This window comes from Lactuca virosa, chromosome 5 (genome assembly GCF_052849685.1).
Source record: "Lactuca virosa cultivar CGN04683 chromosome 5, Lactuca_virosa_CGN04683_v6, whole genome shotgun sequence".
Taxonomy (NCBI): Eukaryota; Viridiplantae; Streptophyta; class Magnoliopsida; order Asterales; family Asteraceae; genus Lactuca; species Lactuca virosa.
In genome coordinates this window covers 319,735,630-319,759,510 of record NC_136430.1, presented here as the reverse complement: position 1 = coordinate 319,759,510, position 23,881 = coordinate 319,735,630, and the positions used below count along the sequence as shown (strand labels likewise).

The window sequence follows — 23,881 nt, the reverse complement described above, 5'->3', positions numbered from 1 at the left end:
AACCTTGACTCCCGTGCCACGATTGCACGTTTCCTAAAAGCAAACATCGAATCGCCGGTTAACATTTCCATTTTAAGCTTTGAACAATTCAACCTTTCGCCTCCCTGTCCCATCAATCCTAAAAAGGTACAATTTCATTCAATGCGAACCACTGGATCTCGGATCCTCATCATTACCTTTTTCGACCCGACCCATCTTCCCCTACCTATAAATACCCTTTCAAATTCCCTTTTACCTCTTTACGCTCTCTCGACTCTCAAACCTACAAAAACCCTCTCACTGTTCTTCGTGTTCATTAAGCTTTCTTCATTCTTCAACAATGGAGTCTTCAAAGAACCCAACTCAAACTGCATCAACTCCCAAGAAATCAATCGCCAGGAAGAAATCATCAAAAGGATCAAAGGGCTCATCCTCTTCTGCCGATCAAGAACCCTTTCTCAGAGATACAACCCAACTGTTCTCCCTAAATCCTCTAGACTACGATGAATCGATCAGGATAATGATTGAGTTCATTGCAAATCATCCTCTCTCCATTCCACTTACCAAAACCCCTGATCCTCCACTCCCACTCACTCATCTTCATCGCGCATTCACAAGCATAAAACTCGAAGATGGAGTTCTGTTAACCACCATTGTTGGTGATCGCACCATTCCTGTCTACAAAACGACCTTTCTCAAGGCGATTGGTGTCACACCTAATCCTACTGGTTTCGAAGTTGTTGAACCAACGGCTGAAGAGTTTTAGACGTTTCTAAACTTCATTGGATACACGCAAGACTTCAAGGCGAAGGATTTCAAGAAAACTGTTGTTTCTGGGCTCTGGACCGTTCTTATGCATCTCATCATCCGTGGGTTATCTGGCAAGCATGGAGGTACTGATACTTTGAGCAAGGATTGGCTGAATGTAGTCTTCAGCATTTACTCCGGACGCAATAATGTTGTAGATCTTCCTGAAGTCTTGTGGCAAGACTTCTGCAAGTTCGCAATCAAGAGGAAGCCGAACGAAATTTCAAGCCCTAGATTTTGGGCTCTGACGATTCAACAAATTTTCAAGGAGCTCAAAGTACCAATTCCGGTTAGCACCATTCCTCCGGAGGTATGTGTTTCTTTTAAAATAGTTAAGGCATATAGAATTCCAGACCAATCATCTTTTGGTCCGGTCAGACGTCTTCCGGACAACATGTTGGCCATCATTCCTTCCGACTCTCCCTATTTAAAACAACATCTTGAGACTTCGGTTGTGTTCGACCCAACACAACCTGCCCCGGTCTCTGTTGAGCCTACTCCGGAAGAGGCCGATCCTGCTAAGTCCGGACCCAAAATCAAGAAACCAGCCAAACGAAAGGCTTTTCCTACCAAGCCTAAGGCCAAAAAGAAAACCAAAGTCAATGCCCCCTCTCAACAGGAGGGCACCCATGACATTCCGGCTGATTCTGGCCACCCGCACACCCCTCCTACCCACTCATCTGAGGTACCCCTCAATGTTTCAACATCACAAGCACACACTCACGGGGAGTCTCCACATCATCCACCCTCACCCTCCCAAAAGGGTGATGCCGGTGTTGAACAAAGTTCCTTGCAGCCCCCTGGAACAAACTCACGTGTCAAATTTGATATTCCCATTATCTCTTCCACAAGCACACACTCCGGAACCATTGTTCTGGACCCCAAGCATCCGGAAGAAGGAGCAGTCTCTCCAACTTCCGATGCCACAACTGGTCTGATACCCGGAAGGCGTATAGGACGACCAGGCACTAATGATCCTCTTTGGGAAGATTATGTTAACAGGGTCTCATCTCGGCGTCCGGACCTTTCTCGAGCTCAAGTGGAGTCCACTCTCATCTCCATGAGGAATAGGGTCATCCAAAGCAATCTGCCCTATGTCCCTCCCACTGACGATGATGCTATCAATGAACTCACCTCGGAGCTACCCCCAATCACCACTCATCAAAGCATCTTCCACACCGATCCGGAAGAAGAAATCTATGAAGAAGTCATGTTGGAAGAAGAAGCAACAACCATTCCGGATGCACATCTCATGACTTCCGTTCACTACCAATCCAAAGCATCCGTATCCAAGTCTGTTTATGACTTCAGATCCTCTTCCACTACCACTCCGGACGACGGTTCCAACTCAAACTTTCAAGAAGATGATGATGCAACCAAGCCGGGTCCCTCCTCAAATCCGAACGTACACCAACCTCCTCCGCAACACTCTGATTCTGATACAGAATCCTCAGCTGGTGACCACGTTGACCCCTTCACTCTTCTAGAGATCCGAACAAATGTCTCTGACACCATGCAGAAAGTGTCATCTGTAGAGGCATCCGTAACAGAGCTAGACTCAAAATTGGATCAAAAAGTCTCCGGACTTGATTCGAAACTTGATGCCATTCTCCAGTCTCTCACCCAACAGTCCAGACCATCGGTTGCAGAAAGAGAAGCCCACCTTGATCAGCTGATCTCCATCCGGCTGAAGCACACAGTTGAGCAAATTGACTCCAAGTATGACGCTTTGGTGGAAAATTATCTCAACATCATCTCCTCAATGCTCAAGGTTCATGACGATCTGGTATCTGCCACCAACGACCTAATCAAGCAGACCCATGTCCGTCATGAGAAACAAATTCAACGACTGGAGAAGGAGATCCGGAAGAAGGATGAGATGAACCTCATTATTCAACAAGTCCTCATCAAACTCCTGCACTCAACTTGGAACATTGTTGATGTTCCGAACAGGAAGTTTGATGAGATGATTGCCATCCTCAGCAGCACATTCAAGCATCTCTCCGAACAAGCTCTCACTGCCGAAGCCTATGACACTCTCACTCTTCAACTTTCCACAGGTCTTCAGAAGGTTTTCTCCAAACTTGATGATATCAAGGAAGACTTAACGCTTGCACCGGTCTCAAGATTCACCGATGCAAGAGGGGGAGAAGGCCCAAGCAGAAGATGGAAACCAGCCTCGGAATTCACACTCAGGGATGAGGACCTGGATTCTGAAGATGAAGACGTTCAAATCGTCTCCGGAATCTTGGGAATCACTGAAGGAAGTGAAGGTGATGAAGATGATGAAGTATATATTCCGGATGAAGCTCCCAAAGGAGTTCTTGGTCTTCAAGCTCCAAAGCTGACCACTCCGAAGGAATTAACTGAAGAACAAAAGAGGATCTAGTCCGCAGTCTCTTGGCCATCCTCTCTTCCGGAAGCTTTTGATATGGCTGTCAAAATGGCTAAGGCAAAATCAGTTCTTACAGCTCAAGCTTTCCGAGCCACTCCTTCTGTGCTGTCTCCCACTCCCATTCCGGAACCAAAAATAGCCCCAATCGACCAGGGCTCTCCTCTCCGGACCCCAGATGAAATTCCGGAAGAACCGCTTCCAACTCCCACTCCGGAATTCATCATTGATGAAAACATGAAGATGGTCATTGATGCGCTTCAAAGAGACAAAGGGAAGAAACCAATGACTTCCGAACAGCAAGCCTTCCACTCTGGACCTCCTCTCAAACAAAAATATGGATGGTCTCAGGAGGAAATTCATAAGGCACTAGAGGACAGCATCCGAATTCAAGCTTTAAAAGACAATCCCGATCCGATGCGTGACATCTCTCCTCTTTGCTGTGAAGGCATTCTTCAAGCACAGGAAATCATCCCAACACTTTACTATGACCTTCCCACAAATGACACTGATCAACTGGATCTTCCTCTCTCTCCTTACAGTAAATTCTACACGAAGTTTGCTCCGCTCCACCCAACCGATAATCCGGAAGTGATCATCCGGACAGAGCGTGAAAGGCTCAAAACCTTCTATGCAAAGAATGCTCAACCCTTCAAGGAATTATGAACAAGGAAGAGGATCACCAAAGTTCAAGGCTTTGGAAGAAAAATTTTAGTAAAATTTGAGCTGAACTGTCCTCTATTCCGTTTCCATCTCCTCCGGAACAAGCCAACTCCCCGGACCGTTACTGATGCGGATTTTCCTTCAATGAATCCGAACGACATCCTTACCCTAGCTGCTTACTTCAGAGAAAATCAAAAGGATGACATCAATATGGGTGCTTACCACGCAATTCTCAGCTTTCTCAAAGATTATGTTGCTGAGTTCTGCCGATGTGATTACGAACTTGCACACCTCTACGGAACCGAACAATTCGTTGCCAAGATCGACTTTGTTCTTCCGGAAGCTGAAATTCTTGCAGATGGTCCGATTGAAGAACCGGTTCTAGGGTTTGTCTACACCACCAAAAGAACAAACAAGAAGGACTTCTTCCGAGTCCTTGATAAACACCTAGTACCGACCAAAGCCTTGAAGAAGTTCATATCCTGGGCGTCCAAGTCTGATGCTCCTAAGTCAATTGACTTGGTACATTGCGGTGCGAGAATGGTTGTTCAGAACATACACCTTCATCAAGGAAGAAATGAACTAAGCCTGCTGGATTTCTAAGTTCACTTAGGGGGAGATTGTTGGAACCTGAAAGTGAACCTCTAGCAATCCTAAGTACATATTCCGAAGTGTGTTGGTTCCGAAGGGAAAAGTGATCCGGAACCTGTCCGGAGCTGAAGAGAAGAAGAGGAGGAGTATTTTGAAGAGGAACACATTCCGAAGCTGATCCAGATGTCCGGAATGTATGCTGATCCGGATCAAACTTTCATCTCCGGAATAATACTTGTCCGGAATGAAGTCATTTTGTCTTTTGTGCATTTATTACTTTTGTCTTGTATTTGATGTAACGTTTCATAGGACTTAGTCTAAAGTTGTTTTAGGACAATCAGAATGTTAGACTTATGTCTTTTGTCCGGTCTTATGTAAACACCTGGGTTAATTCGCTATAACATTCTCTCCTTTAAATAGGAGCTTTCAATACAAGTCAACGACGGATCTTTTTACTTTCTTTTAGTATTTACTTCAAGTATATTCAAAACATTCTTCTTGCTCTTCATTGATTAGCTTTACCTTGATCATTTACTACTGTTCTTCATTTAATGGCTTGATTGTTTGTTGAACATTTTATCTAAGACTTGACTGGTCTTTCCAGCCTTGACTTGAACATCTATTAGTAAGCAGACATTGATCTTAAGCATTCATTCAAGGTTTGAGTTCTCAAACCTTGTCCTTGCGCATCGATCTTGTTCTCATACCTACCTCCTCCTACCAATCACGAGCCCTGTCCTTCAGGAGGCAGGAAGCTAGTCTGACCTTGTCCCCCTCAGGACAACGACTGGTTCGAAAAGCGTTGGCGACATCTGCTAACCATCTGTTGCTCGCAATGGGATCCCTAGCCCCATGATAGTCTGGCGCTCCACATGCCCGAAACTCCATGAAGGTCAGAGAGCACTCCCCGATCAACGACACCATCTCAGCGCGAAAGGCGCTCAATCTCTCATCAAGAATCTCCAGAATACCCTCCTTTACCGTGCCAAAGATCACATGAGTTTGATCAAGGATACTGCGCGTAATCTCAGACAAGATGAACTCCCTCGTCTGGTCATCAAGCTACCCGGCTCCAGAACCTGAGCATGAACCCTCCCCGACACCGGAACTGCCCACTGGCCTGCCTCGCAATACCACCATACTGAAAATAGACCATAAAACTATCAGCTCAAGCATCAATACATGCATCGGGGAAAACATAATTACACGAGCTCCCTGGCTTCATTGCAGCTCTCCTTGAATCGAGTACGGATCATCTGCTTCCAATAGTACGGGCCCATACTACCTTCCACATCTATCCGTACTTTCCTCAAGAAGTGCCTTAACTCAGCCAAGTCACTTTAAACCGACAATATCCTCACATATAAGGCTCCCAGCACTAAATCTCATCCTAGGCTTTCCTAGGGCAAACTCCACACCACTATCCGCCACCAGCTGCAAAAAGAACTCATGCTAACCTTCTCTAACTAGTTCGCGAATACAATTACATATTAGAAAGACTAGATAATTCTTCGAATGAGAGGACTCTCCCTACAATGGCTGGACTCAAACAAGAGCTGCACAGTAGAGCTAACCCTAGCCTTCTGAAAATTATTTGGTTTTCATAATATGTAACTTAGCATATTCGCTTACTAACTAGCTGAGATTAGCAGGAACTCCTAAAAGCACAAAGCAAGCAGCATTCGAGCATCAAGTAATCAGAACTGAGCATATCCTAATCAGCCCATCCTATCACTGACCAATCAGCACTAGCATGAAAATCTATAAGCTCATATAACAGGCATACAAAGGCATCTCTCCTAGATATTTAGCCCTAATCTAGCATGCGATTCACAGTCTCACAATTCATATCATAAATAAACATGTATAGGTATTTTGGGATGACTTACTTGAGCTCGGCTGATTGCACGCACTACACCCTTTTATCTTTTAGAAATCCTTTTTATAAGAATGTTTTTCTTTTAAAAATTCTACCAAGTCCTTAGTTTGAGTTCAGACAAACCTGAGAGTGTGCCCGAATCCCTCAAGCCAAGGCTCTGATACCAACTTGCAACATCCAAAAATATGGTCCCAAAAAAATTTGTTTTTAATAATAGATAAATAACAATTCCAATATCATCCAAACATCTCAAATAAAAACCAATGTATCAATTGTCATAAAATCAGAGTAAAACATCATGTGCGGAATCCCAATGGTGTGTGCGATGCAGTCATCCCGAGCTCTTCCCCTTGGAACCAGAAGTACCTGAAACATAAACTAAAAACCGTAAGCACAAAGCTTAGTGAGTTCCCCCAAAATACCACATACCATACATAACATGCAATAATGAGATACGGGCCCCACCCACACTCAAATAATAGTGAGATATGGGCCCCGCCCACACTCCATGTCAAATCTAGAGTTTTTTTTTTTTTTTTTTTTTTTTTTTTTTTTTTTTTAACAAAGTAGTGTATTTTAAAAGATATTTACCAAAATGATGTGGTTTTAAAAATATTTACCATTTAGGTTAAATTTTATACCAAAACAAGATTAGAAGGTAAAATAATAATAAAAAAATGACTTATAAGGGTAATTAACTTTTTAGTTTGTTCAAATCTGGATAACTATTTTTTTGTACGTATCTAGGTAACGAACTTTTTGGAAGTGTTCACATATGACCATTATAACCGGATGTAATTTGCTATAGTCGGTCATAATGGTCATATATGAACACTTCCAAAAAATTTGTTACCTATATGTTGCTTAAGTTGTTGATTTTCATTCTAGTTTTATCTGTGTCGTAACTAAGCTTTATATATTTCACATTACTTATTTGTTATTCAAGGACAAACAATTAGTAACATAATTGTTGTAATATGTGTTTATTTGGCTCGTTCTTCTATAGAAAAATTTCTTTTGCTTAATTTTATGCTGACAAAATTGCAAAATTGGTCTCTATGGTTGTTAAAATTCTACGGTTTTGGTCCAGAAAAGTTTGATGGTGCATCAGTGGTCCAATTTTAGATCTATTTAGTGATTTTGGTTCCTATATCTATTTGTGATATTGGTCCATATTCCACTTGAAATGACAAATATACCTTTTAATAATTCATTTTTTTAAATTCCTTTTACAATATTTCTTTTCTAAATTCTAATTATTCTAATTAAAAAAAGAAAAAAGAAAAAAAAACCCAATCACCCCTCTTATCCCTCCCATGTACTTATCCCTCCCATGTACATTTATCTCATGTAAAACCCAAAAGACAAAGGATCCGTTAACCCTCTTCTGCCATCGGTGTCCGTCACTTTCTTCTGCCACCGGCATTCGCCGTCCTCTTTCGTCACCAACGTTTGTAAGATCTGGCTCTTCTCTCTCTCTCTCTCTCTCTCTCTCTCTCTCTCTCTCTCTCTCTCTTTCTTTTATGTTCTTCATCCCCAAAAAACCCTCACATGGAGCAGTAGGCATTTGAAGATCTGACCGCTACCAACACCAAACTGTCGACATCAGTGTGCATCTCATTTTCGTCGCTAACTGTAACTTTGACGATGGATTTGAAAAAATTGACGGAGAAGACAAACGATAACAATAGAGAGTGGTGATGTGGTGGTTCGTCAGATGGCAGAGCAAATCGAAGCACGTATGCGGGGGAGATGGAGGGAGAAGTGACGAAGATGGTGGTAGTTGACAAGGATGACGAAGTTTTGGTGTTCGTCGTTAGAAAATGGAAAATGAGAACAGAAAGAAGAAGAATAAAAAAAGGAAGAGGACGATTATAGCGGTTGTGTTGGAGTTTTGGTGTTTGCCGGGTGTCTTGGTTTCTGATGAAACACACACACACACACACACACCACCTGTTATGATTTTCAGTGGAAAAAAGAACATTCCTGCATAAAGAAGTCTGCTACGTTTTCCGGCGAGAATAGCGGCCGTTGACGGTGGTTTCAGGCGAGAATGGCGGCCGCCGACAGTGGTTCCGGATAGAAGAGGGTTGCACCGGTTATGGAGGTGGAGTTGGTGATGAATGAGCTTCTCTCCTCACTACTATGATAAAGATGGAAAGGGGTTGGTTTATTTATTTTGTTTTAAGATAAAAAAAAATGTAAATTAAACTAATTAAAATACTACAACAATTAAAAAATCGAAAAAAATAAATTATAAAGGCATAAAAGTAATTTTTATTGTATAAGGACCAAAATCACTAAAAGATCCAAAATTGGATCATTGATACACCATCAAACTTTTTTGGACTAAAACCGTAGAATTTTTACAACCACAGACACTATTTTTATAATTTTGTCTTTTCTGCTTATAATCTATATTTTCATTTTGTTTGGACAAAATTGCAAAAATGGTCCCCGTGGTTTCTTATTTTATGTGGTTATGGTCCAAACGTTTGAAAAGTTGCAGATTTGGTCCCTTTCAACAAGTTTTATTGTGGTTTTGATCCCTCATCCGTTAAGTTTAACTGGTTGGCTGTTAACTTTTTTAAAATGACAATTTTACCTTCAGGGATCATTTTCGCAGTTTTGTCTTTTACCATACCATAAGGACCATTTTTGCATACATTCTTTTTTATTTTATTGAAGTGTTATATATTAAGAAATATTATTTTTAATATATAATATTATATATTAATAAATATTGTTTTATTGGATTATTAATTTATTATAGTTGATTTTTTTTTAATTTTTTTTGTTAGAGTAATTCTTTTTATTGAGTTATTATATATCAATACATATAGTTTTTAATATATAATATTTATATCATAATAAATACATTATTAGATTATTAATTTCTTTTAGTTAATATTTTTAATTCTTTTTTTAAAATTATTTTTATTGGATTATTTAATTTATTATTTTCTTCATATACTAAATATTGTTTTATTGGATTATTAATTTATTTTAGTTAATTCTTTAAAAAGAAAACAATTGTCGAAGTAATTATTTTTTATTGAATTATTATATATCAATAAATATAGTTTTTAATATATAATATTTACATCATAATAAATATTATATTATTGGATTATTATTATCTTTTAGTTAATTTTTGTAATTTTTTTTAAACTATTTTTTATTGGATTATTACTTTTAATTTATTATTTTCTTCATATACTAAATATTATTTTATTGGATTATTAATTTATTTTTAATTATAATAATAGTTCTTGTTAATTTTATTTGTTCCACCACAAAGTCATGGGATATGCAAAACCGTCGTCTCTCATCATCAAAATCGTTAGGATCGCTGTCAAACACTTTCATTTCATCTAGCTTATAATGAGAAACCATAGGGAAAATACCACCACCATCACTCGGTCACCACCACCACTTGTAAATGTTATAGGGGTTTGTTGCGCATTATGTGGGATATGAAAGATTCCAGTAGATTATGAAGAGGTTGTCGCAGGTGGCTACCAGCAACGCTAGGTGGAATAGGGTAGGGTATCTATTGAACCTCCAATGAAGGTGTTTGGAGGTGATCCTGCCAATTTTTGACGATGATAAGCGACACTTTTACGTATTTCGACGACTTTGTGGTGAAACTAATAAAATTAAAAACAATTAATAGTATACATTAAAAATAAAATAATAATCCAATAAGATAATATTTATTATATTAAAAAAATAATAAATTAAAAGTAATATTTCAACAAATTAATAATTCAAAAAAACAAATTAAAAAAATTAATAATCCAATAATGTGTTATTTATTATGATGTAAATATTATATATTAAAAATAATATTTGTTGATATATAATAATCTAATAAAAAAATTGCTCCAACAAAAAAGAAATTATAAAAAGAATCAACTAAAAGAAATTAATAATCCAATAAAATAATGTTTTGTAATATATAATAATCCCATAATATAATATTTATTATGATATAAATATTATATATTAAAAACTATATGTACTGATATATAATAATTCAATAAAAAAGAATTACTTCAACAAAAATATTAAAAAAATATATAATTAACTAAAATAAATTAATAATCCAATAAAACAATATTTAATATATGAAGAAAATAATAAATTAAAAGTAATAATACAATAAAAAATAATTAAAAATTACAAAAATTAACTAAAAAAATTGATAATCCAATAATATAATATTTATTATGATAGAAATATTATATATTAAAAACTATATGTATTGATATATAATAATTCAATAAAAAAGAATTACTCCAACAATTTTTTTTTTTAAAAATCAACTAAAATAAATTAATAATCCACTAAAAAATATTTATTAATATATAAGATTATATATTAAAAATAATATCTATTAATATATAATACTTCATTAAAATAAAAAAGAATGTATGCAAAAATGATCCTTATAGTATAGTAAAAGACAAAACTGTGAAAATGGTCTCTGGGGTTAAAATTGTCATTTTAAGGAAGTTAACGGATGAGGGACTAAAACTACAACAAAACTGTATTTTGGTCCAAAAAATTTTCAAACGTTTGGACAATAGCCACATAAAATGAAAAACCACATGGACCATTTTTGCATTTTTGTCTTTTGTTTGAATAAATATTAAATATACAAATTCAATGACCCCAAAATTAATTGCAACTTTAACTTTTTGGAGCGTGATCCACATTTCAGAAAGCGATAAAGAGAGGAGAACTTGAAATATAAGTTTACTATTGACCAAATTGCAAAAATGGTCCCAATGATTTGTCGAAATTGTATTTTGGTCCAAAAAATTTTGAAGGTCCAAAACAAAATTTTTGTTAGATTTTTTGTCCAATTTTTTTAAATACATGAAATGAATGATTTACCCTTTTTATTTTGTTTTTTCATTTCCTTTTTACTGCAGAAATTAGAAAAAAAGCTCTTTAAAAAAAACAAAAATAAAATACTATCCCTACCCCTACCCCAAAACCACTCCTATTTCTTACAATGCTCATCTTCGAGAGACCATCACCACCGGTCAACGCCATCGCCACCATTAAGGGTTTGAAAACCCTAGCTTCGATTTATGGCGACACAAGGTTACTAATGAATATGGCGGCGACTCTAAATCCAAAATCTGAAAACCCCATATTTGTTTTCTCTTTCCTTTCTCGCTGAAAAACCATAACTGACTTTGGGTTGGACATTTTCGACGACGAGCTGGTCTAACCTAGTGGATATGAACTCCGAAGGTGCTTGTAATCTCCAATCGTCATTATAATTTTTGACGATGGAGAGAGAGAGAGAGAGAGATTGGGTTACTAGTGAGACAAGTAGGTGGGTAGGTAGGTGTGATTTTCTTTTTATTTTTTTTAACTAAAAAAATGGTGATCTAATGAAAAGAAAAGTAAAAAAAATTAACCAAGGTAAGACACATATCACAATATTACATCTACCTTTGCTTTACCTACAGAAAGCCTTCGCACAGATTTCCTTCCAATGTTTTAAGTTTCCACCATTGAACGTGTGAATCCTCTAAGATCAAGTATCTATCTCTGGGAGGTCTACCACATCGCCATATGGTTGGCCTAGACTGGGCTAGACTAATATTAAAGGGAATATAGTCCGTCATCCGGAACGAAGTCTTCGTGGAAAAAAAAGGATAGAATCCCTTCGCGCAATGAATCGTCTCGCGCAACCAAATATCCTGCCTATATAAGACTTGTCATCTCTATGAATAAGAGTCGGAAATACTGGCAGTCGCGGCAGTCTGTTCAAGGTCGGGTGGCTTCGCTCCTATAAGCTAGTTCTCACTTCCGAGCTCTAACTCCTTACTTTCTTTCCCACCGTAGAACTCCAATCGAAAGGGGAATCTCCCCTTGGTCCGCTTTCTCTATTTGGGGTTCATTCTGTTCGTACACATCTGATCCTTCTTTCTCAACCTTCAACTTCTTCCGATACCAAAGAGCAGACAGGAGCAAGCCAGAGACCTATTCCATATGATAAAGCTACCCATTGAGGGAGCTTAAACCGATGTCCCTATGTGCCAGCCGTTACCGTCTTTTTATATTTTGGAGGGACTAAAAGCACAATAAAAATTTTATTTTGAACCAGTGAGGCAGTGACGTTAGAGTTAAAATGTTTGGACCAAAATGGGATTTTTTGACAAACGAAAGGTACTATTTTTGCAATTTTGTCGACGTTGTCTTTACTATAATTTATTGTTTTATAAATAGATTTTTTTTTTTTTTTTATAATTTATAATATTGAATACACGTTTTTTTGTATGGTTGTGATTTACACGAGCAAGTTAACGCCGATCCATTACAACAAGCAGAAGCCCACCGGAAAATAACACACAACGCAAGCCCTTTCCTAATTCGATCACCGGCGATTCTGAGTTCCGACAGCCGAAGAAGTTCGCCGGCAAATATGGCGAAAGATATCGAAGAAGGAGAGATGTCACAACCGATAATTACTGCCACCTCCAGTTCATCAAACACGAGCGGCACCAACCCCAAAATCAAGGCCAAACCGGACCCGGTACTCGCTACATGTCGGTGTTTCAGCTTCGTAACCGTCATGGCTTCTGTTCTCTGCATTATCGTTAATGTCCTGTCTGCCATCAGATCTTTCAAAAACGTTTCAGATGTACGCCGTTGATCTATTTCTCTTTCTCTACACACAGGTAGTAAAACATTTCTAGCTAAAATCGACGTGATATTATGTTTTTTGCAGATATTTGATGGTATCTTTCGATGTTATGCCGTGATCATTGCGGTTATTGTGATTGTCGGTGAGACAGAGTGGACATTCATCATCAAGTTCTGGAAGGTTGTCTCGAATCTCGATTTTCGTTTTACTTGCCTACAGTCTATATGAAACACTGTATACATTCTTGATGGAAGTATTATCCCATGCTACTTTTCAATCAACATAAAGGGCTACTTTGCTTGATTTCTGCCCGTCTTATGTGCCAATAGTGGTTCAAGAATAAAGAACCACCATATGAATAGTTAAAATCCTCCAATTTAGTCCTGTATTTTATCAATTTTGAGATGATTTCAAACTCTTAAGAGCTTATTGGATTTGCTGATTGAAAATCGTGTGTTTCAGGTACTGGAATATTGGGCTGGGAGGGGCATGCTGCAAATCTTGTAAGTCTATTTTTACATGTACTTTACCTTTTATAGACTTATATCATCCACACTATAGTTTAAAAGTACCAAATTATCTGCAGTATTGTAATTTATGCTTTCCAAGTCTGGATACTTGATTTACTTTTGATGAGAGGCCATTCTTGTCTTTTGAACAGATAAAAAGCTACCATATTCCTTTGTAGTGCTATCCAATAACATCATTATGATTATCTCTAAAGTGATATCAGAAAGCTCTTAAGAGGATCCCCATTATGACAAATTAGTTAAATGTTATGACTTGGTCTTTCTACTAAAGTAATAGAGCTGTATTAAACAAGTTAAGAGAGATCTTACTTTCTTTTATTGATGTTTACTTTGATTGGGACTTTATTTACTGCTTCTTGCTATGGTTTTAAGCTTTGTTTTTATTGCAACTAAAGACATTGTTTACATGTTTTTCGGTATCAATATGTGCAATCTAAATAATATTTGGAGTTTTTTCTTTAGTAATATATATATATCATTATAAGGTACATGTTATATTTTCAGTGTTGCTGTTATGACAAGAGCTTATCCTGATATATATGGAGAGAGGCATGAGATTCTCCTTCTTCGGGACATTGCAAGTTACATGCTCCTTGCTTGTGGATTCATCTATGTTCTTTCAGTAAGACAAAATGAAATATATATTTCATTGTTTATGTCCTTGAGCTTAATTTCCTATTATGATTTATGCTATATGCCTTTTTAACTTCAAGAAAGTTTCATTCTAAATTTGGAATTTTTTTTAGGGTGTCCTCTGCCTTGGTTTTCTCAAACGTGCTCGCCAAAATAAAGAAGTATCATCACAGCAAGCCATTAAAGATCTGCAGGTAAGTTTGTGAAGTTAATGATGTAATATGTTGTTTGGTTAGAACATCTGAATTGCTGTAGTGCTGAATGATGAAAATGACCATTTTACCCTTGTGTATCATTTCTTTCAACCTTTTCCTTATTATTAAGACATGGTAACATTGTAGGATCTTGAGCGTCGTCGAGCAGAACTTGAGGCACTGCTCATTGTTGACACCCCATGATGATGCAAATGTCAAATTCTATACTGAAAATCTTTCTCTAGTAATAAATTTGTTGTTTCTTTTATGTGATAAATGGTAGGGAGATGCCGATTCTTTAGTTTTGTGTGCATGAAAAAATGGATTTTGATTTCTTGATTTTCAAGTTTGGATGTAATTAGCATTGTTGATGCTAGAGTGTTGCTATTAATTCCATGTGCTTGCTTTTTGAATTTGCAATTGTTGTGATTTTAGTGGGACAAAGGGTATTATATGTTATAGGTAGGTAAGCCTTTGTTAGAAATTCAAATGTTTGATTGATAAGGTTTATTTTGGCCTCAAGTAGTATTAGAAATGGTGATTATGTTTTTGGATCTTATCTCATTAATCAGATATTGTAAGATTTCATTTGTCTAAGTGTTTTTTTGCTCGAAAATTGGTAGATTTAGTCCATAACTTTTAAAGAAACTTTCCAACGATAAGGTTAATTTTGACCTCAAGTGGTATTAGGATTTTAATGATTATAGGTAGGTAGGCCTTTTAAAGAAATTGAAATGTTAATTTCTACGAATACAACATGTCAATAAGATATTTCTATAAGATAAGTGAATGCATCTATAATACCTCAGATTGTTATATGAAATTATATTGTAATTGTCAAAATGAATTGCTATAGAGAAAACACTTATATTATTCGATGATGATCCATAAAGCAAGTGGTTGTCTCTATCTACTTATTCTAATTTATTCTCAAATTTTGATGATCATAACTCCTTATTGACTATTATGAATAATGATTTGGAAATGAAAAGAAAATAGAACTCTGAAGAAACGAAGTTATATGAAATATGGCAGGATGAACATTCGCTGTTCATCTTAGTGTTACACGATTGAAGAATTATTTTGTAGAAGGAAGAATTGATGAATTTGCAATTGTACTTGCTAAAGGAATGAGCGATACCCTATAATTGTGCTCAATTCTTGAATGGATGCATGTTGAAGCATGGATTGGGACTAAAAATCATGAAATTATTGATGATAAGAAGTGTGAAGATGATCAAATGGGATCTTCTTATGATGTTATTATCGTTGGAAATGTGTTCATCGACAAAACAAGTTATTAACTTTACAAATGTTGCATAGGCCTATTGGGTTGCACACAAAGTACAATCTAAGTTAAAATTAGGTATAGTGATAAGAGGGTCTAGTTTGTTATTCATCTGGTTTAATTATGGATATTTGATTATGCCTAGATAATTAGTTTTTTAGTTATTGGTGATTAACTGGTTAATTCAAATATTGTCTGGATGGCAAGTCAGATAATTAGGGTTGACTTGGAAAAAACTTCTATTGTCCTCTTTTCCCCCTCTTCTCCTATGATCTCTTTTCTCCCTCCTTTGCTTTTTAACCGAAGAAACACACATACGCATTGTTTTTGCTTACTCTTCAAGTTATTGAGTTATAGGGTTCAGAGAAGAAGGCATTCTAGATTTTCCGAATTGCTACTTTGGGGTGTGAAACAGTAAGAGGGATATTTGCAAATTAAAATTTGGCAAACTATAAGATTATTTTTATAGACGAATTTAAAATAGTATAAAATTGTCATTTTACTAAAATTGTAAGTTGAAATCTTTTAACTAGAAAACAAAAACTCGTTTTAAAAATGTAAATCTCATTTTATCCATCTTGAAATATACACCCGAACTATTAGTCTTTCGGCACGGGAAAAAAAAAAGTTTAACAAGTTGGTTAGGTTATAGGGATAGTGATGTGATGTTCACGATACTCTACACTATTGGGTCGAATATCATAGTTTCTTAGGGTCGATTTACCATTTAGACTTGTGATCCATGGTAAACTTATCACAAGAAAGGATAAACGTGGAAGGAATTAAACATGTTAAATGATATATTAGATGTCAATGAATCCTACAAGTACCTAGGAATTTTATATAGACCGGAAATGGTAATATGCTTACCTACTTAAACAACCCTATTTTGTGACTACAACAAATTTTTTCGTAAATAAGAGTGAAATATGGATCTTTCTTGTAAGTAGTAGTTGGCTACAAACATTGTCCTCAAGTTTTTGACTAGTTCATCTTAGACTTCACCATGAATAACAAGGAAAAGACTATAACAAAGTTACATGGCATGTTGAAGACCATAAAGTTTAACATGTCAAAATACAAACAATCTAGCTCAATTTCTCTCGTACTAGCCATCAGGGAAGATTTGGTTCTTCCAAATCCGACTCCAAGACCAAATAGAAGGGCAATGTTCATTATGAGATACCCCAATCAAAGAATTTTGAGGAGGCGATTTGTTCCCACGACAAGGTGATATGACATTGGGGGCGTAAGTGATTAAAATATTTGGAAGAGCTGAAGAAGCTCAAGCCCAAGAGGTATGGTGATTTAGATATATTTATGATTGAACTCCATCTAAATTTACTTCTAACTCCTATGTATTGGAAACAAAATTTGATACTCACATTTTCACTAATGTGTAAGGACTAAAGGGAAGTAGGAAGCTAATAGTCTATGACACAAAGAACTAGACATGATCATGGACAACAAGTAAACAGTTGATGTCGATAGGAATGAGAACTATGAATTAATTCTCTTTGATGGTTTATCTATGATTTTATTTAGTTTTTTCTATTTGCTTGAAATGACAAGAAACATTATTTCATTTCATCCTATATATATATATATATATATATATATATATATATATATATATATATATATATATATATATATATATATATATATATATATATATATACATACGACTATAACTTTGGTTTTGATAGTGGTTCGATTTTACTTCATAAACATGATGTTGTTTTTGTTAATGTAAACCCTTTTCATGGAATCCATGAAAATATTATAAGCATACGAAGTAAAAATAATTCAATATTTAATGTTGATCTGACTACATCCAAAAATGATCTAGATAAGACATATATGTGGCATTGTAGTATGGGCCATATAAAAAAGGAACACATCGACATTCTTAAACTCGAAGCAAATGAGATTTTGGAATCATTTTACCAAAAATACATGATGTATGTTAGTATTTCTTATAAGGAAAGATAACAAAAAGCACCATTCATAAGAAACTCTGAGTGGGGAAAATATATTGGAGCTTATATACCACGAGATATTGTCAAATATACTTGTTAAATTCACTAATGATTTTAGTAGGTAAGGTTATGTTTATATGATTAAACATAAGTATGAAACCTTTGAGGTGTTTAAGACATTCCAAAACGAAGTAGAAAATAAAAAAATAAAAGGATTACGATTCTTATATCTGAAAGGGGTGGTGAATATCTTATTCAAGGATTTTACGATCATCCGAGGAATCATGGGACTATCTCATAGTCCACCCGGGACACCAAAAAACAATGCTATGGTTGAGAGAATAAACTGGACATTACTTGATATGATTCGGTCTATGATAAGTCACACTACACTTCTGATCGGTTTTTGGAGTTATGCCTTAGAAACTGATGAAAAGGTCCTAAACCTTGTTTGAACAAAGAAGGTTTTTGTTACTAGCATATATGTAAGTATGGGGTCGTGAGACTTACATTCATCATGAAACTCAAGAGAAATTAGAACCCAAATCAGAGAAGTATTATTTTGTTGGATATTCTACTAGGTCATTTGGATGTGTAACATCCCCTTCCGGCACGTATCACAATATTGCCCGCTTTGGGCTCTCGGTATGAAAACTTCCCAAGGGGTCACCCATCCCTGGATTTCTCTCGCTCGGGCATGCTTAACTACAGAGTTCTTATGGGATCTGTTGTCCTCACGACTTTAAAACGCGTTGTGACAAGGAAGGTATCCACACCCCTTATAAGGAAATGTTTCGTTCTCCTTCCAAGCCGATGTGGGATCAGGTGCAACCCATCTTCACCTCCCATTATAGGGTTCGACGTCATCGTCGAACACATCGACCCGTGCCCCATCTTTAATACCAACTTGTAACAGCCCAAAAACCGGATAAAATTTTTCATTTTCAAATAGGAGATTACAGTCTTAAATTGTTTCCAAAATCCATTATAGAATAAACATGTTTAATTATCAGAGTAACAATATCAATAAGTGCGGAAAACAATGGGGAGTGAATGTTGCGCCATCAAGTCGGGCCCTTCCCTTTAGTACCGGAAGTACCTGAAACCACAATACAAACTGTAAGTAAAAGCTTAGTGAGTTTCCCAAATACCACATAACATACAATCGCAAAATACCACACAACATACATATGATTGCCATGGGATACCCCATGGTCTTTTCCCCGGAATGCCATGGCCTACCCCCATGGTCTTCCATACAAGTGCCACGGGCTACCCCCGAGGTCTTTCAGTCAACAAACACATAAACAACTATCATTCTGCATGTCAAGTAATGGGTCGACATTGGTGCCTTCGACCCATTGATATAGTGAGAAAACTCACCTCGGTCTGCTGGTAAATACTAACTGCTCGGCTACCGATCCGACAACCTCACACTAAATATACATAAATTACCCTAATAAGAATTAGGTCACAGACTCAAGACATGGGCCAAACCTAAGTCCAATTCCTAGAATATGCCCCATTTCGCCCGTCCCATAATGGGCTTAACCATATTCGGCCCATCCACAATAAAAACTCCATGGCCCAAAAGGACCAAACCATGTCATGCAAGACCCACAATAGAAAACTGGACCCACCTATCCTAAACAGGCCAAGACTCATAACTAGTTAAGTCCCAAAAGTCCCAAAAGTCCAAAACTTATCCAACAGCCCACTGGGCGTACGCGCAACGTGATCATCAGTACGCTTAACGTACTCGATCTTCAGGCAGTACGCACATCGTACATCTTAGTACGCCCAACGTACTAAGTTGTTAAGCATATTTAGCCATTAAGTGCTTAATCCATGCAGTCACTTCGTCAACTTCCAGATCTTGGTCACTTAAGGGATCTTAGGTCATAAAGTTGGCAACTTTATGCCTTTGCATGCCTTATGGGAGCCCAACATCCCATTTTGTCCATTAAGACTTACTTTAAGGACCTATACTCATGCATGGTGCCAAAACAACCATCAAGATAGCATTTTTATGCCTCTAACACACCAAAGGGACTAAGATCTAGCATTACAAGCTTCTGGAGTTGCTCAAACTCACAAAAGAGAATTCATGGACCAAAAATGAGCTTATGAACAAACCCTAACTCTAAGTATCAAAAGGATTAACAAGGTAGGAGATTTTTACCTCTAAAAGCCTCCTAAGATGATGTAGATGCGGGATCTTAAAGCTCAACCACGTCCAAGGCTTGCACACCAAGCTCTTCTTCTTGCATACACACCAAAAGGGCCACAAAGTCACTTTTAAGCTCAAAGATCACACTCCAAAGCAAACTAGGGTTTTAGGAACATTTAGAGGTGTGGAGGCTGATAATGGAGAAGGTCCAAAGGTCATAAATGAGCTTAAATAGGGCTCATGCTCGAAAAATTAAGGTTTTGCTTTTGGCCACGTACGCCCTGCTGATATGGGCTTATTTAGTCATAGAAATCATTCATTATCTTATTAATTATTGTTGATTTTATATCATTTTATGGACAAAAGTTACTTAATTAGCTTAATATTTCAATTTCAGCAATAAAAGACATGCTCGGGTGGAAAAGGAAGCGGAACTAGCGATTGGAAGCTTGGATCTTGGATTTTGAAGAAAGAAGGATGTTGCTAGGCAGCTTGACCCCTCGTCAGTGTTTTGGCCATATCTCATGAACCGTAACTCCGATTGACGAGATTCAAATTGTTCTGAAAACTAGACACAATTTCGGACGACTTTCGTGTTTTGAGAAAATGCTGATTCCAAACGGACTCGGCGAGTAGGGTCGACTACTCGGCGAGTCGTATCGAACTTTTGCGATTCTGGACGCGCTGACTTGCCGTACACGGGTTTTAAGTGACGGACTCGCCGAGTAGGTCACTGGACTCGCCGAGTAGCCTCTGTTTTGTGAAAATCTATATAAAGGGACTTTTAGATCGATAACCTAGCATATAGAGGAACCCTTGGAGGCTAAGATACGATTGAAAGCGATGGTGAAGCTCTGGAAAGTGAAGAATCAACCCTACATTCGATTTTGAGGAGAATTAAGGCAAAATCAAGTTTACTCTTTACCTAATCTCTTGTTTGAACTATGTTTTTACCAATTGATTTCGTTTTTGAGTGTTTTACTGCCTTAATCATGAGCTAAAACCTTTTAGCTTCTGTTTGGGGAGACAATGTTGAAACTATGGTTTGATTAATGGTAGGATTGATTTAATATTGGTGATTTTGTTGATTCTAGCTTGTTAAAGAACCTTATGTGTGAATGATAACTAATTTTCTGTTAATACGAAGATAATTAAATAGTATGAACATCTTTTAATTATCAACCCCATATGTTTATGTGACCACTTTATCATATGTCTAGGACTAACGAACGTGAAACTAGAATTAATAAGAAAAATTAGGTAAATTCATGTGTGAGCTTGTTTGATGACCATCAGCAAGAGGTTAACTAAAGGACCAATTTAGTTAGCTATTACAAGTCTAAATTAACCCGAATAAATAATCTAGTGAATTAAATTAAATTAGACAACTGATCACTGTTTGAGTTAGTTTGTTTTCTAAGGATTATCGTAGCGAACGCAAGGCTAATCACTTGAATCGGTAGCCAATAGAAGAATTAATCCATTGCACTATTACCATAATATCAACCATAGGATCAATTGAGTTGAACTAAACAGAAGTCCCCTTCGTTATTGAATTGAGTTGAATCTTTGCTTATCTAGTTTTTAGTTAAGTAGTCTAAGTATTAGTTGTTTAAGTTTCTAGTCTTGCAAAACTAGAGAAACCCCCTTTCTATTACTTGTTTTATTTAGATAATATTAGCATTTCTTTTAATTGTTTACCGTTCCCTGTGTTCGATACCCTACTTACCTGAACTAAACTGCTAATCGATAGGTACACTGCCTTTCGTGTGTTCGTCTTTGTGTTTAAGTTAGTAGGATTAAAACTAGTTGGTTTTACACACATCAAGTTTTTGGCGCCGTTGCCGGGGAACGGTTCTAAATAGTTAATTTTATTTGCTAATTGTTATCATTTTTTTTTGTTGATTAATTTTTTTTATTTAGTTTAATTTTTATTTTTATTTTTATTTTTATTTATTATGTATTTTCCAAATCTCGATGCTCTTGATGCTTTTCTTGAGGAAGTAGTACAGGAAATTGAGCAAGAAGATGAGGAGTATGACTCAGATGAAGATTTGAAGAAATTTGGAAGATGGTTAGATAACATCTTGCCCAACACACAAGGGACATCTGAGTCACAAGAGCTAGAAGATGAGGAATATGACTCAGATGATGATTTGAAGGAATTTGGAAGATGGTTAGATAACATCTTGCCTAATAAACAAGAATAATTTGAGTCACAAGAGCTAAAGTTACAAGATGAAGAATTTAATCCAGAAAGAGATTTGGAGGAGCTGGAAAGGTTGTTAGCAGAGAGGTCGGACGAAGAACAAGAACAAGCTGAATTGCAGGAACCAAGTTGTGGTTTGACCATTACCACGACATGGTCCCCTGTTCTTCCGGTTTGTGTTTCGAAGCATGGGGTGACGATTCCAACTTTGGAGAAAGTTCTGAAGCGCGATCCATTTCTGATTAGTACCCGACCGGTCCCAACCCTTGTCAGAATTCTTGGGTTTTATGTATTCAAGCTCGTTTGGCCAATTTTAGAAGAAAAGAGCCAAATTTTACAAATTGGTCCACAGAAAATATTTAATGCAACAGATGGATTGGCATTGATTTTATTAGAAGTTTATTAAGTTGAGAGTCCAGCTCAAGACTCGCACAAAAAGAAGCGCTTGCGGGAGGCAACCCGTCATTAGAGTTTGCTTTTCTTTTTCTTTTTAAACTTCTAGTTTATTAGGGTAATTTAGGATTTTAATTTTGATGTTTGTTTTCGTTTTTCTATTACTTGTGTGTTGTTTTGATCTTTTCAGTTTGAAGCTTAGGATTGCATGTGAGGGTCTAGAGTCAAGGTTGACGAAGCGAGAAATCGAGTCTAGGCGAGAGAGGAAACGAAGTTTTGAGTCAAGCTATGAGTCCAATAGATAGAAGGGTTAAAGAGTGTTTATTCCCTGAAGAAAAATGAGGGAAATTATAGTTTATATAACCCCATACATCAGAAACGGACTTGGGCAGAATAAAATTTTTGTCACACAGCGGTCTACTCGCCGAGTGCATCTTATGGACTCGCCGAGTCCATGTGAAAATTCACGATTCTTCTGCCATTTACGCTTCAACTCGGCGAGTCTACATACTTACTCGACGAGTCGCTCATTCTTCTTACTTTTGAGCTGAAGATTTGATGACATTTGATATGGGCATTGGTTCTATTCTTTGAAGATCATTTTCCGAGCATTTCCAAGAGTTTTTCCCTTATATCTGGAGCTTTTATAAAGACTGTACCACACGAGATGTTGACACCCAAGACATGGATGAGCTGTTCCCATGTCTAAAGTCAGTTGAAGATGGAGCTGAAGAGAAGAGATATCAACCTCGCCACTACTATCCCAGGGGAGTTTGTTCCAATTCTCTCCTTGTTTTTATTGTTCTTTATCATGCATGATATGCAATGGGGACATTGCATAAATTAAGTGTGGGGTAGGGGGTTGGTTACACTAGTTAAATTTTAAAATTTTGCATAAAATTTGCTAGGATTAATTTAGAAAATTTTGGTAAAGCAATCAAGGATCATGCTAGTATTATATTTGATGATTCTATGAAGACCCAAATGTTTAGTTGAGCCAATATACGTTATAGTGCATCTGTGGCCTCCTTTATTCTAGTGAAATCATGGGACAAAAACACAACCTCGCTTAGTTTGAGGGATGCAATATGTTTAGCATCGTGTACTTGAAATGTATCCAGGAAAATTTTTATCTTTAATCAATAAAGGTTGAAGTTGAGCGCCCTTGCTTCAACATGTAGGTTTTGAGTGAAAGAAAAAAAAAGTGAGTTACATGTAAAAAAAAAGAGAGAGAATTACAAGAAAAGTTTAAAGAATTTTTGGAGCATCAAAGTTAAAGTGTGAGATCAAAAGATCAAAATTCTGAAGAAATTCAAAAGTGAAGATACCAAAAATCAAAAGGTGGTGAATTCAAAGAAATCAAAGATCAAATTATCAAAAAAGTGAAGAATTCCAATAGCTCCATAGTGGTATCGAAAAGTTGTAATTTTCTAGATTATGTATGCTTGGGTTGCTTGACCAAAAATACCTTGAGGTTAAAAAAGTTTTCTGGGGATGGATT

At 36.7% G+C, this 23,881-nt stretch overlaps 1 protein-coding gene across 1 annotated transcript; it reads left to right on the top strand.

Moving 5' to 3' along the window:
* Positions 1–12,607: 12,607 nt before the first annotated feature.
* Positions 12,608–14,751, top strand: LOC145117571 (vacuole protein). Its single transcript, XM_079053865.1, has 6 exons — positions 12,608–12,978; positions 13,066–13,161; positions 13,444–13,484; positions 14,016–14,133; positions 14,258–14,338; positions 14,486–14,751. Exons 1-6 carry the CDS (start codon positions 12,760–12,762, stop codon positions 14,540–14,542), a joined length of 612 nt encoding a protein of 203 aa, XP_078909991.1. The 5' UTR covers positions 12,608–12,759; the 3' UTR covers positions 14,543–14,751.
* The last annotated feature ends 9,130 nt before the right edge of the window (positions 14,752–23,881 follow it).